The following is a 15,175-nucleotide window of genomic DNA, read 5'->3' as shown; positions in this document are numbered from 1 at the left end:
AAATACTCAGCAATCAAAAGAATAGCGAGAGCCACCACGCGAGATTCAACCAGTGGTAAATGAAAGTCAGCCCCATACAGAGCTGAGAAGCGCTCTGTTAGCGCGTCTGACCTTAATATGTAAACTTACAAGGGGACGCGAATAGGTCGATGAACCTTTTGACTCGCAATTAATTAAGATGTTCTTACGATAACTCCAGTATAATAAATAACCAATACACAATAATCAATAATCAACATCAATCAATAACATCAATAATCAATGGAGTCAGTAATTGTCACGAACCATGGCTTTTCAATCATGAATAACCACACCTTTTAGTAAAAGTTAGAACATTTATTTCCCTATATTAACAACGCTAAGGTCATGTAGATTAATCTCAAAATCAAATGAAACACATACAGAAACAATACTGGCTGTCCAAAGCAGCGAAAGAAACGCAATCTAATCAAAGCTTGAACTGCAACACATTCTAAGGTTACGGTGCAAATCAATAACAAAGTCAACAGCGTCAATGAAATTACATACTTAAAGTTTAGGAGAGAAATTAATCAAGCAATAATCCCTGTTATCATGATTTCATTAGTGAGGTCCCTTAACTAACATCAGATTAGCATCAGCATGTTGGGCTTCATGCAAAAGCATTTGGTAACACAAATTTGGAAAAACATCTATCTATGGCTCTATCAAAACAATGCAGTTGGCACCTAGAAAGGAAAAGCAAATGTATATCAATCAACAGTGTGGATCATAATACCTATCCTCAGGATGGATCAGCAAGCAGAGTCAGTCTTCATCCTCAGGACATCAGTCGATCAGCAAGGCATGAGGATTCAGCATCAAAGATCAGAGAACACAAAAGCTCTCATCATAACTTTGGCGGTAACTGCCCCCTACCACCACGGCGACGGCTGCCAACATACCGTCACCGTGGCTACCAGCCGCCCACCCGCACTATGACCGTAGACAGAATTCTGCCAGAAGGCTGCCAAAATACCGTCAACGGTCATGGCGGTGGATGGCAGAAAGGTGGTGTTGCAGCCAGCAGCAGCGCCACCCCAGCAAAACACAGCCGACTGTATCATGAGCCATGATACCGCCTTGCAGTGTTTTGCTGGCGGACGCTGCTGCTGGCAGCAGCGCCGCGCCCCGTCTCCTGCCGGAGGATCCCCTGCAAGCAGGTAAGTCAGGTTCTCCGACAGGAGAAAGGGGGTGGTGTGTGCGTGTGTGGGGGTGTTGTGTGTGTGGGGGTGTGTGTCTGTTTTTGTATGGGTGCATGCAAGTGTGAGTCACTTTGAATGTGTGCGTGAATAACTGAATGTGAGTGTACGTCTATGTTGTGTGTTGTGAATGCGTGTGTGTGACAATGTAGGTTGGTGTGTGTTGCAGTGTGTGGGTATGTATGTGTGCATGTGTGGGTGGATGTGGGCATGCATGTGTATATGATTGTGTATATGTGCGCATGTGGGTGTGTAAATGTGCAGGGGGGCAGGAGAGGGAAGGGGAAGACGGAGGAGGACTCTGGGAGAGGGAGGGATGAGGGGGAGACCCCTAACAGTGCCAGGGAAAGAATTCCCTGGCACTAATAGTGCCTACCGCCATGGTTTCCGTAGCAGTACGCTTGCCACGAAAACCATGGCAGTAGGCGGGTCATAATCCCGAGGGTAGGATTGTGACAGCTTACTGGCTGGAGACCGAAGTACCTTCCCCAAATTAACACTGTCCCCCAGAGTTGTAATGAGGGCCAAAGTCTCTAAGCATTAAAGTTAAGCACATATCCTGTCAAGACGCATAAGGAATATTGACCGTTCGGCCACCAAGAAAATGGGCAACCGGCAACGGCAAAATGTAAGCGCAGAATGTCTGGCTAATAATGCTGCTTTCCTCCCAATATAGTCCTGTTTAGTCAAAACTACTAAAATTACTTCCCATATCCCTATTGGTCAGTTAATCGCATGTTCACACTTTGTCCAATAAAACTAAGGCCCATATTTATACTTTTCTAGCGCCACATTTGTGTTGTTTTTTAACGCAAAATCGGCGAAAACTTACAAAATACAATTGTATTTTGTAAGTTTGCGCCGATTTTGCATCAAAAAACTACCAAATGCAGCGCTAAAAAGTATAAATATGGGCCCAAAACTCCAAATCTATGAATTCTACTATTACTCCGTTCACATGTCTTTGATTGGTTTGTCTTGCAATGTCCTCATCATCCGGCTTGTCCGGTAACAATATTGTTGCAGCTTCCACTCTAGTCAGTATCTCTATTGTTCTTCTCCTGAGAAAGTCAGTCTCACACACATTACACACAAAATGTTACATTATTAGGAACATCATCTTCTGTCAGTCGGTTCTACGAACACATAATGTAAAATGGAAAATCACAGTTTAACCCTCTAGGACAGCCATTTATTAAACGTTAAGAAATACAGCTTTTACATGAGGCCTGACAAGTAGGCCAAAACACTCGCTAAGTTAAGGCCTACAATTAATAAAGCTGAAGCTCACTGCTTAACCCTTAATATGAAATATTACTACATTAATCTACCAAATGCTCAATATTTCAATTTATTAAATCATTGATTAGTACATTTCGTTAACATTGGTGGCCATTCTTCGTAATCACATTGTCAAATGCATGCATTATTTTTCTACGTTATTTTATTTTCTACACAAACGTATTATTCAGAATACATCAACACTCATTAATAATTTTATTAATATACCTGCGCCAGGAGCTCCCAGCCACACAAACAAAACTAAATGCACACCACGGTCTCTTTTTATGAGCACCAATGGGTGCTCAACGCCTAGAGTGAAAACACCGTTGGATCGGGACCTCTGAACGATTCCCCAGTACAGTGGAAAAGGACAACAAAGCTTTCATTGTGGGAAATTAGACAGAAGTAAAAAAACGGAGAACTCCCAGTACTAGAATCATACATTTTTCTGGGTAACTGTTCAGATAATAATATCTTCAAAGGTGATGGGGAGTGTGAACTCATTCTCCCAGTTGAGAGTGATTTTTTGAGACTTTTCATGCTGGCGGGTCCATTAAAAGAAGAGGATTTGTTTTGCAGGATTTTATTTTTTGCCCATCGCCAATGTCTGCCTGAGGTTCTAGACAGCAGGCAGTAGCCATATTTGAAAGATGACACATATGTCAGGAATTATGGGCCATATGTACGAACACTTTTTCCCATAGACACAGAATGGGTAAAAACCTTTGCTACATCTGGCCCTATAATTTTAGAAAATGGGCTCATTCTCTGAACGCATGCACACACATCTTAACTATTCCTGTGTTTTTAGTTTTTAATTCACTACAGAAGTCACTTCAAAATACATTTGTAGCAACTTTGTACACACACACTCTTGCACATGGAACACACACTCACATTGTGATTACTTTCTCTTGACTTGCAATCTATACATCATGATGTTTTTCTAAAGGCTTGTGAAAAATGTAGCAAAACTAAAGTCAATAAATCACTCCATTGATTATTCTATGGTTGACGACAACAAAAAAGTCTATTGTGGAGGTCCATTGCATTTGATTTAAGAAGGAAGCAAGGGAATGCAATAAGTGCACATGATCACACAAATCACTGGTGACTGACTGTTGTGTTTCAAAACTATGAACCACTACACTGAATGTCCAGACAACTAGACTAGATGATACGGACTGCGTCTTTATCATCATTGGTATGTCTAGATGCAGGATTTGGCATGAGCGTCCATGCTAGCAAGCCCTAACATGTCTGTCTGATGTGGTAGATACAGGGAACAAAATGAGCATGTTTGGAATTAGCTATCTGTTCCAAAGTTCTTATCGATTCTTCTAACCATGCAAAAACATAATGTTTCACTTGCTTTTTAATCTCATCAGTACTAGACAAGACAGTGTTGTAGTTTGACTCTGGCTCTAGGCACCCCTATGCACTTTGCCAACCAGGATCCCTAAACGTCACTCACTAGAGCTTGACCTACACCTTCTCAAACTTAAAAAAACAACATAAGGTTATTTTGAAGAAGCTGGAGAAAAACGTATGACCTGAGTAGCAAGCATCTTTACTGAGAAGCTGTTCAGATCTATCATAATAAGATAAAAAGAGCCTGGGTAGCATTTAATGCTTCAAAAATCAAGGGAGACTCACTCTACAAAGGAAACCTTCATCTTCTGCAGTGGCCGAAGCATTAAGTGCATCCCTATGTCAAGGAAGCTGACACACATAAGACTTAAGTGCTGCTTTTAACATGGTCTCTCATGAAGTTCTCACTAGATTTCAAGAAGTGATAGTAACAGGCAATTCCTGGGATTGGATAGCCTCCTATTCCAACGAGTGAAGCTTTTAGGTGTTTCAAAAAGTCCTATTACATCACTGTGTACCAGACCAGGGGTCTTCGTTATGTCCTCCCTTTTTCATCATATTTGTATGACCACTAGCAGATCTGTTGCAAAGACAAAGCTTTGCATTGGTATCCTATGCCGATTATTCATAACTAGCCATCTCCCTTTCTAATGACCATACAAACATTGCTGGCCACTTAAAACACAGCCTTTCAGATTTGGCCATGTGGATGAGGGATTGATAACACAAACTCAATGGAGAAAAAACTGAGGTCAGGATAATCAGAAACAACATACAAAGCTGGACAACTTACTGTTCTCCTGAATGTCTTGGCGCTCAGCCAAAGCCGATTGTTAAAAACCTTGGTATCTGGTTGGACACCAACTTATCCTTTGAACCTCAAGCCAGAAAGGTGCTCACCAGTTATTTTGGCCCCCTGTGCATGTTAAGGAATATCTTAAGGACCCTCCGGCAGAGTACTCATAACATGATCATTCAGGCACTGGTGACATCTCACTTGGACTAAGCTAACATCATTTACCTGTGAGTCACTCAAGTCATTATGTAGAGACTGCAAATTACTTAAAATGCTGCAGCCGAACCACTCCTGCTGGTAGCTAAACATATATCAGTATCTTCCCAACTTGTAGACTTGCGTTTGCTTCCCATTCAAAAACACATATATTTTTATAACTCCATGCCTGACATTTTGAGCTTTAATCAGCACATGCTGTCTGTTTTAATGCCAAATGGTCAAGACCTACACCCCAACCAGAGCAATAAAGTCTGTTAATGAGAATCTGGCTATGATTCCAAGATTTAGAGAAACAAGGCAAGGTAGCTGTTCTTTTGCATATCTTGCCACCAAACTCTGGAACTCCTTACCTATTTATATTAGACTTTCTCCAAAAGAATCTTCCATTCTTCAGGGTGGTTATGGACATTATGCTCACCAGCTTGACGGACTACTGTGTGTCAATTTTAGTCACAGCAATTCCTTTCAAAGTACATAATATTTGGTGGACGGCTGATGTCAGTTTTGACAGAGGGTCATACACTTCTTCAAAGTTTTTGTCTCAAAGTGGGAGTTAGTTTACAAAAAAATACCCTTGATCACCACACCCTTAGAGAGTTCTCCCAGGTTGTGGGGGGGTCATAATTTAATTTTCTGTCCATCACACCAGTTGTTTCTGGCAGTAATCGTCAGGAAAAACCTATTAAAGAGTCCATCGTGAGCAATGCAGATGGTGTACTGCCATTCCTCCAAAGGCCCCTTACTCCACTGGAATTTCTGAGGGAGTTTTCTGTTAACGGAGCCAAAAGGAGCTTTGTTGACAGAAAACATAACACACGTCCATCTCTAAAGGAAGGTAGACTGGGAGTTTGAAGACCGAGTACTCTGTCGCATTTGTGACAGAGTTCACTGTTACTGGACTTTAAATCAAGCCCTTAGTTTCACTTGGAGTTCTAAACATAACTCTTGCAGTGAGCCTACAATATCTTTTTATAGCTGGTACTCTATAAAGACTTCCATAAGTTTTGTTTACGGAATGTCCAGATTGCTTTGTGGTGCCTAAACCATGACCCCGTTTAGAGTGCGTGAAGTGCTCCTCCTTATGTTTTTTTTTCAATTTACTCTAATACTTTACCTCAGAAAGTCCAGATAGACCTCAAATAGTTTTGAACATGAGGAGAATTGTGGCTTGACCGAAAGATACTATACAACATAAATTAATCCTAAATTATTTGTATTGTTTTTAACTGATCTTTAGTTTCATTTTAACTTTTACCTCTCTTTCTTCCATTCTTAGGGATTGTTTTCAGTAATGGAGAAAAATTGAAAATTCTTCGGCGATTCACTTTGTTAACTTTGAGAAACTTCGGGATGGGCAAGAAGAGTATTGAAGAGCGTATTCTTGAAGAGGCTCAATATCTGGCCAAAGAATTTAGACACACAAAAAGTTTGTATCAGGAATCATGAAATAAAATGTGTTGTTTTTTTCTTATTTTGGATAGAGAGAGCCTGTGATGCTGCAATCATAATGTTTTAGCAGTGTCTCAGTATGAGATTTGTGTTATTGCTTGATAATTACTAGTGGGAAGTCATTTGGTAGTGATAACGTGTCCCGACCTAGGTAATTTACTTACTCTGGGACTCGTTTTAGGCCAATTAATCTTTTGACCCTGATTGGAGACACCCTAAGACGAGATAACTAATCAGCACATGAATCACTAAGTCAATAACCTCATCAATATTCACCATAACAAAGCAAAACAATTTAGCTAAATGCATTAATGAAGCTTTAGTCACAACATGACCTTTCAGCCATGAATAACCACACAAATTTAGTAGTATTTATAATATTTATTCCCTATTGGTTACAATCTACTAGCAAATTTATTAGTCTTAATAACAGAAAACACATCAACAGCGTTATAATGTGACAACTCAAATAAGATTTGAGCAACGCAAAGATTATGAACATCAGAACAAAACACGGCGTCAACATGAATTAACTTTAGTAGAGTATCATTAGCACTTTATTCAACAAAGCAAAGGTCCTTTCATTTCTCTATTTGCACCTAATGTCAGGGACTCCTTAACTAATCTCTAATTAGCATCAGCATGTTGGGCTTCATGCAACAATTTTGTAACACAAATTTGGAAAACATCTAAACTATGGAATCCGTTGAAAGAGCAGTTGGTAACTAGAAAGGAAAGGCAAACAGACAATTACAATTTCTTCATCATATAGTTATCCTCCGTAATGGGTCAGCATACAGAATCAGTCTTCGTCCTCAGGACAGTAGTCAATTCGTCATCAGCCAGGATAGAACAGCGAGTCTCAGCATTCAGGGTAAAGTTCTTCCCTCATAGGGAGGAGAAGTAAGTATCATGCAAAAGGGACAAGACGAGGATGGTTTAGGAATAGAAGACAAACGCCTCTCAAAATAACATGTAAGGGCAGGGGCAGAAGTCCGATAATGGCTCATTTTCCTCTTGTGACACGCCGTTAAATTGAATTTTGTTAGACAAGTCTCTAATTTCCCATTGGTCAGCATCCAGCGCACCATTCTCTCCATCTAATGATTTAGTAGTCACCTTACTAGAATTATCTACCTAGGACAGTTCTCATGCAGTTCATTGGCTCCTGTGATTTACGTCTTCACTGCAGTCAACAAGAATGTCTCCTTGAGCAAGTCGGGTCCCATGTGAAAGAATTTACTACGGTTCCACACATCTCTAACTTTTGGAAAAGTACAGCTTTGTGTCCTTCAGGGAGGCAGCACTTTGCACGTTAGAAAAACACATTTAATATGAGACCAATGCTGCTAGGCCCGGACTCTTGCTTACTAAGGCCTAACATTTAAATTTGCAAATCCTCAAATATAACTCTTAAGGCTAATAAAAAAACATATATCAATAATTCAATATTAGTCAATTTTATTAATCATCGCGTACATTGGTGGCCACTCCCTGTGGGCACATTTCAAAACCGTACATTTGAAACATATTAATGTATTTTCTATGCAGCTTCATCACACATTATTTTGCAAGCAGTTCATGTTAATTATTGATCATAAAAGCTACACTCCAACAATCCCTCATCTGATGACTCTTGTCATCACACAAATTCTTTCCTTAACAACCTTGTCACTTCTTTATCTCCGTCATTTCAATTTCTTCCTTTCGTTTTACCTTTTCATATTTTGCTCTAAATATTTTCTCCCTTTTCTTTTCTTCCCTCCTCGCTTTATGTTTTGACAATTTGGCTTTAATTCTTTTGCTAATTTTGCTCAATAACCATAGTCCAAATAAAGAAGCCAGAACAATTACTATTCCTTGTATTAATTTTCCCAGTATAACATGCCAAAGACTACTAAACCAACTTCCCACATGTGCAAATCCCTGTCCAACCTTTTCCCAAACTCCTGGTTCTTTCAGTTCCTTCAAATCTGCACTATCTCTTGTTAGGTTAGTAAGCATACTTCTAATCTCATTACTATTGTCAGGTATGTAAGCACAACAGTGGCGCTCATTAAGCATCTTACAGACTCCGCCACTCTTCGCTAAAGAATGTCTAAAGCAAGCCTGTTTTGAAGAGTCATAGCCCTCTCTGCAGCCAGTTCAGTATCCATCAGGAGTATAGCCCCTGTGAAATTGGTCAACATGTTATCCACAATAGTAGACAACTTTTGAATCTTTATGGAGTTTAAGACAATCCCCACTGAAGGAATTATCGCTCCAAATATGTCTCCTACTACACCAGCAGCAGTTTCTCTCTTTCGTCTAGCACGAAGTAATTCAGTCACTTTTGGGAATTTCTTTAAATCATCTAGCTGATAGATCTTTGGGAAATCTATCCCCAAGTAACATGTCCCATACCATCCCTTTGGAAGACAGTAATAAGCATTAAATCCACAAATATAATAGACCCCTGGGATCGCTTGATCCATTCCAGCTGTTAATCCCACAACAACATTCCCAGAACGCACACAAAAATTACAACAGAATGGATGACAACCTTAAAAAAGAGTGACCATTTTCTGAAATCCTTAAAATTTCAGCCAGCAGCATCCAAGTATGCCAGCACACATCTATCAGACTTAAGCCAACAGTAAAAAAGTATGTCAAACTTTCTTGCAATAATAAAACATACTAACTGCTGGCGTGACCCTGCTTGATGAGACATGCTCACATTCATAGCGATCCAAATCGTAAAGCACACATTATTCAAGTGAGAAATACTTGGAGGTCAATTAACCCAAACACTTTCTTCATCATAGCAGTGATTTACTTTTCCCAGAAACAAGTTCTTCTTTTTGGCCACAATATTAGATCATTAAATGTATATATCGTTGCCCGAAAAATCTCTCTAGTTGATCACTTTATCTAAAAGAATAGCAATCCATGGTTTAATAGCCCAGAAAAAACATAAAATAACCTAGAGGCACTAATATCGAAAAACATACTTAACATGGCTACTCCAATTTCGGCTCATGATGATGAGGATGATGATGATATGTCACTTATAGAGCCCAAGCTGCAACCCAGGAGGGAGTTCTGGAGCTAGAGGATTGACGGAAGGTCCAACAAAAAGTTTAATTGATTTGATACAGTGTGAGAAGTGACTCTTGGGTGCTTTCTGAAATGATATATGGTCTTCAATCGTTCGTAAGGATGTCAAATGGGAATTCTATATTTTAGGTGCCAGATTTGAAAATGGTTGTCGACTTCCCAGCTGTGAATTCTTAATGCTGACATTTTCAAGAATTTTTTCCATCAAGGATCGAAGTTACCGAGTAGAATGACATAACTCCATTTTTTCTTGTCTAAACTGTGGGCCAAAGCTGTTTTGTTATATACCCTGTGTGCAATACACAGGGTTTTGGTCACCATCCTGGTTGGAACCATTAGCCAGGAGGGAGAATTTAAGTGATGTGAGATGTGTACATGCTTTGGTAGTCTGTAGATTAGTCCTAGCCCTGCATGTTGCATATGGACAAGGAAATGCATCAGAAAGTTTGGAAATTTTGCAGTAATCCTGCTGTGCCAAGATTTCTACTTGAACTACAAACTTGCAACAGAAATGTTTTAAGAAATTAATCATCTTCTTGAGGAGCCTTACAATTGTAATTGCAATTGCTTTTATATAGGGCTTACTACCCCTGACGAGGCATTGAGGATCTTTTCAGCGAGTAGCACACTGCTCCGGAAACCAAGAAGGATTAGCGGTGAATTAGTATAGGGAAATATGAGATTAATATTAGCGGTGGACATGTGAGTCTGTTAGTTGACTTGAAAAAAGGATGGTGGAGGGATAGATGAGGGAAGGGTTTGCATTTATATAGAGCGTATTACCCCTGATGAGACTTCAAAGCATTTTCTGGCAAGTAGCATGCTACTCCGGAACTCAAAAACTCAAAAAGGATAAGTGTTGAATCACAGATAGAAGATGAAAGGGTTTAGAAAGTGTGTCATTTGAGATAATAGCAGTAGGAGAAGGTTTGGGTTGAGTAAGGGAGAAGTGGAGGAGGAGGAGGGAAGGGTTTAGAAAGTCTTTTTGGGGGAATCTGAATAGTAATAGAGGTTTGAGATGATGCAAGGAGGGGTATGGGAGGGAATAGTCTAGGAAGTATTATTTTGGGGATCGTAGTAGTATAAATGGGATGAGTCAGAGAGAGGAGGATAAATTGAAAGATGTATCAGGTGAGAAGTAGGGTAGTGCATTGGAGAGAGTAGTGAGAAGGATGTGCCACCTATGTTTTTTTCTTGTACGGTGGGATTTTGAGGTGAGGTGCCAATCTAGAGTGGAGGTTCCTTTGTTGAATGAATTTGGTGATTTTATTCCTGAGGAAGAGCGGTCCTGTTACATGTATCGATTTGTAGGTAGTACAAAGCAGCTTGAATGTCGATCTTCTGGCAACCAATAGCCAATGTAGGGCCTTCAAGGCAGGGACGATGTGGGCTTGTGGCTTTACATGTAAGAGTAGTCTGGCAGCAGAGTTCTAAATCCATTGTAGTCTTTTCATAGGTGTTAAAGATGATCCATTGTAGAGGCTATTGGCGTAATCGAGTTTAGACAGAACAAGGGAGATAGTATCCTGAACCTCATGTGTAAATCTAAGGTGGGGGAACATGAGTCGCACAGTTTTTTTAGTAATGAAGCTTGATCTTGCTAGTTTGCCACCCAGGGCATTCATTGATAGCTTGGAGTCCTTGGTAATTCTGAGGTTTCTTACTTCCCTAGATACTTTAAGTGGTGTTCCTGGACCGTCAGGCCAGGCGGCGAGTGGGTCATAATTTTTTTAATCACCACATGTGAGTATTTCAGTTTTGGAAGCATTCAATTTGAAATGGCTCCATATCATCCACTGATCAACTGCTCTGAGACAACTGAAAATTTGTGAGTTTTCAATGTCTTTGGGGATTTCCAGTTAAAGGAGTATTTGTGTGTCATCTGCATTGTTGTAACATGTGAGGTAAAATTCATTGATCAGTGCCAGTAATGACTTCATGTAGATGTTGAAAAGCATTGGTGAGATGATAGAGCCTTGAGGGACCACTGCTTTGTGAAGTACGGTTTGGATGAGAGGGGGGGATATGGATGACATTTGTTCTGTTTTGAAGATAGGATGTGATCCAGTTGAGAGCAGTCCCTTCTATGCTGGCTTTGTAGAGTATTTGTATTAGAGTGTCATGGTCAATTATGTTAAAGGCAGCTGAGAGGTCCAAGAGAAGTAGCGCAGCAAACCCATTCCGGTCAGCTGTGTTCTTCAGATCATCCCAGATGGCAATGAGGGCAGATTCTGTGCCTTCCCCTGGATGGAATCCTGTTTGAAAGTCTTAAAGTATGGAACTATCTTCAGAATGTGTGTGGGAATTCTACTCTTTCTATTAGTTTGCCCAGGAAAGGTCAATTTGTAATTGATGTCTAGTTGTCGTGGTTAAGTGGGTCCAGGATTGTTTTCATAGTAATGGGCGCATGTATGATTTTTTAAAGGTTTTCTGGTCATATTCCTATAGATAAGGAATTGTTGATGATTCTTCCTACTGGTGTGGCAGCAGAGGTAGTTAGAAGAATTTCCTTGGGGTATGTGGTGAACATGGGTCAGAAGGGCTGCCAGCAGGCCTGCTTGCTTTTGCCAGATCCATAAATTCATTGTGTGATATTTGTTGGAAGGAATGTAAAGGCTGGGTTGGCCTACTCTTGGAGGTGTCTTTGGAAAAGCGTTAGTGCAGGTTGTTTTCTTTGTTTTAAATAGGAGCCCAACATGTCTGCTTTGGTTGTGTAATGAGTTTCCAGTTTATCTAGGGAGTTTGGTTTGTGAAATTCAGTGAGAACTTTATAGAATTCATTATTTGCACATTTAGCATTTTGAATACTGTCTTAATGGTATCTTTTTTTAGCTATTTAGATTTTTGACTTGTAGAATCAGTTAAGTTTCTGTAGATGAAGTTTGTCTTGATTGGTGTTTGGTTTGCGCCAGGTGCATTACAGCCTTATCATTTGCTGTTTTATCGCTTTCAGCTCTGTATTTCTCCAACGTGCATGTTTCCTTTTGTCATGTTTGTTGTTTTTAGTGGTAGTAGGATATCAAAGCTTCCTGTTGTCCCTCATGCAGTTTTTTAACAGAATATATTGTGCCTAGATCTGTATTGGATTTTAGCAGTGTTTCTAAGTGTTCACAATTGAGTTTGTTCCATGGTCAATAGGTGGCTGCATGTAAGGTGATTTTAGGTGTGTTGCTTTGTGTTGTTTTATGTTGGAAAGCAAGCAAATGTTGGTCTGACCATGTGACTGGTGTAATGGCTTGAAAGGTAACTAGTTATGTATTTGCAAAAATGACACCTAGGGTGTGTCCAGTGCATCTAGGCCATTGATGATTGCTTTTGGAGTGGGCATATTGAGTAAGTCAAACCACATGTTTAGGTCCCCAAGAATGCATAAGTTAAAGTGCAATGTTATCAGGTTTGAAGTTGTGTTTAGAAGTGTGTCTGGAAATGTTGCATTGCTAGGTGGAGGTCTGTAAGGGAGTAGGAAGCTACAGGAGGAAGATTGTGTAGAGTTGCATCTGGTGAAGAGGACCTTGCATGAAGACGTTGTCAGCTTTAGTGATATTTAATGTTTGCTTGAATACAACAGCTAGACCAATTCCTCTTATGCCTATGCAATTTTGTGTGGTAGTTTGATAGCCTAGAGGAACAGCTTCATATAACACTGAAGCCATGTCATCTCCCAACCATGATACAGTTATGAAGAGTAAGTCAGGCTGTATGTCAGTGAGAAGGTCGTAGATGTGATGCCTCTTTTAGAGAGTGATTGAGCATTTATTAGTAGGCAGTTTAGAGATTGTGTTTGGTGATAGTGTGACTTTGTTTTGCAGAAGAATGAGCAGTCTGTTGTGGACTTGTAGCAGTTGTGCCGTTAGTGCCACTATTAGCTGTATGAGGATAGCAATAGCGTAGCTTTTTGGAATAGTGTTCCTGGTCCAGCAGGCTAAGAAGGCATTTTGATGGGTCTACATGTGTAGGTGGTGGAGATGGCGGTTGAGAGTGAGTTGTTGAGTTGTATTGTTTTTGTAGAGTAGCCTTGTTGTGTAGTAGACATGGAGATGAGAAGTTGTGAAGAGTGGCATGTAGTTTAATTTGTTTGGATCTGTTTAGGGTGGAAGGTGTATGAGTTAGTAGTGGTGGGGCAGCATGTGGGTCATGCTGTAATGGATGAGAGGTGGTTAGAACAGAGTTGCTGCACTGAGCTTGGCAGTGGAGTTGATTTAGGCCGTACTATTTGTGTAGTCAGGAGGGTGGAAGTGGGTGTTTGCTTCTGGTTTGTGATTAAAAGTATTATGAGATAGTGTGTGTGATATTTTGTTGTGCTGGTGTGCGTGTTAGATTATGATTTTGAGGAGTAGTGAGCGGAGATGATGTATTTGTTTCTCAGAGGTATCTGTTTGGACAAGAGTGTATGGGGTGTGTGAGAGGCGATGGAAAATATTTAAGACTGTTTGTGTTAGATTTGGTTATTGGAAGGGACAATATGTGTGGTAGAGGGGAATGTGAGGGTTGTGTGGTTGTGTTTTTTGGTAAAAAGAGGAGGAGGCTGCTTGTGGATGAAATTATGGAAGGCTGAGTATAGGTTTTGTTGTGACAGAAAGGGGCCTGTTAGGAATAAGTTGGTGGCAGAGTAGATCCTTTGTCTGGGCTGGGAGAGTGTGTTTGGATGGGATATAGTTTTGTATACTGTGGTTTTGTGTTGTGTTAGTGATGTGTGGATTACATAGTGGTATTTGTGGTGATTGAAGGTGCCATTGTGTGGTAGTTGGGGAAGAAGGGGTTATAAGTGTGGTTAGTGGTGGTTTTTGATGTTTGTTGAGATTGGGAAATATGGTTAATGTATGTTTGTAGTAAATGAGTGGGGTGCATTTTCTGTGGGTGTGTTGATACATTTGTGGATGTGAATGTGTTCAGGTGGGTGCTGCTGAATGGAAAAAAGGAAAGCATTTCTGGACCTAGGCTGGAACAGGCCCAAGTAGGCAACTACTCTTGTCCTCTCTGCCCTTAGCCTTGACGCCTGGGCTGAGACACCCTGAGCCCTTATCTTAAATAGCCCTAGTGATCAGGTGACAGCTTCGCCCAATGGGGAGCCTAGTTCTAACCCTAACCAATCAGAACCCTAGCCCTAAGCCATAAGACCAATAGGAGACCAGGTCCTTACAACCAATCACAGCCCTAGACCTAGCAACCAATCAGAACCCCAACCCCAAACCCTAAGTCCAATAGAAAACCTAGCCTCAGGAACCAATCAGAATCCCAAACCTATAGGCCAATCAGAGCCCTAACACTAAGCTCTAAGTCCAATAGGATTCCCAGATATAGAAACCAATCAGTGCACAGATGTAACGATCAATAGGAAACTTATAGAAGGGGCATGTGACCTTAAGCACAGGCTGATGGCCCGGGGGCAGGAATGCTGCTCCTGAAGACCAGGATCTCATTGGAGACAGACAGGCTCAATCCACACTTTGAAGGTCCAGGTTTTAACCCTGCAGGTAAGGCCCAAATCTAAGCTACTTAATATGCTGCTTTTTACGCACTTAAACAAATCACTTTTTTCTAGCAACAAACAAGTGCTATATACTTTCCAAACACAGTTTAAACCATAAAGCAGCTGAAACAGTCTTTTAAACAGACACTGCTTAGCCTTTAATGGTGTACTTTGACTTTTTAACCTTTAAAATAAAAAAAGAGGGTGGGGACGGTTCTTGCCCCTGCAGGCCTAAGCACAGTACAGGGGAAACTAGGACACAAATTCAAA

At 40.5% G+C, this 15,175-nt stretch overlaps 1 protein-coding gene across 1 annotated transcript in view; it reads left to right on the top strand.

Moving 5' to 3' along the window:
* Window positions 1-15,175, top strand: part of LOC138259481 (cytochrome P450 2F5-like) — a 228,646-nt gene that overhangs the window by 25,332 nt on the left and 188,139 nt on the right. The window contains exon 3 of the mRNA XM_069207251.1: window positions 6,167-6,316. Within this exon, the coding sequence (XP_069063352.1) occupies window positions 6,167-6,316 (150 nt within the window). The remainder of the gene's footprint in view (window positions 1-6,166; window positions 6,317-15,175) is intronic.

The sequence above is a fragment of the Pleurodeles waltl genome, chromosome 9 (assembly GCF_031143425.1).
Source record: "Pleurodeles waltl isolate 20211129_DDA chromosome 9, aPleWal1.hap1.20221129, whole genome shotgun sequence".
In the NCBI taxonomy this organism is placed as follows: domain Eukaryota; kingdom Metazoa; phylum Chordata; class Amphibia; order Caudata; family Salamandridae; genus Pleurodeles; species Pleurodeles waltl.
The sequence above is the reverse complement of the archived record's forward strand: the minus strand, read 5'-3'. Positions and strand labels throughout refer to the sequence as shown.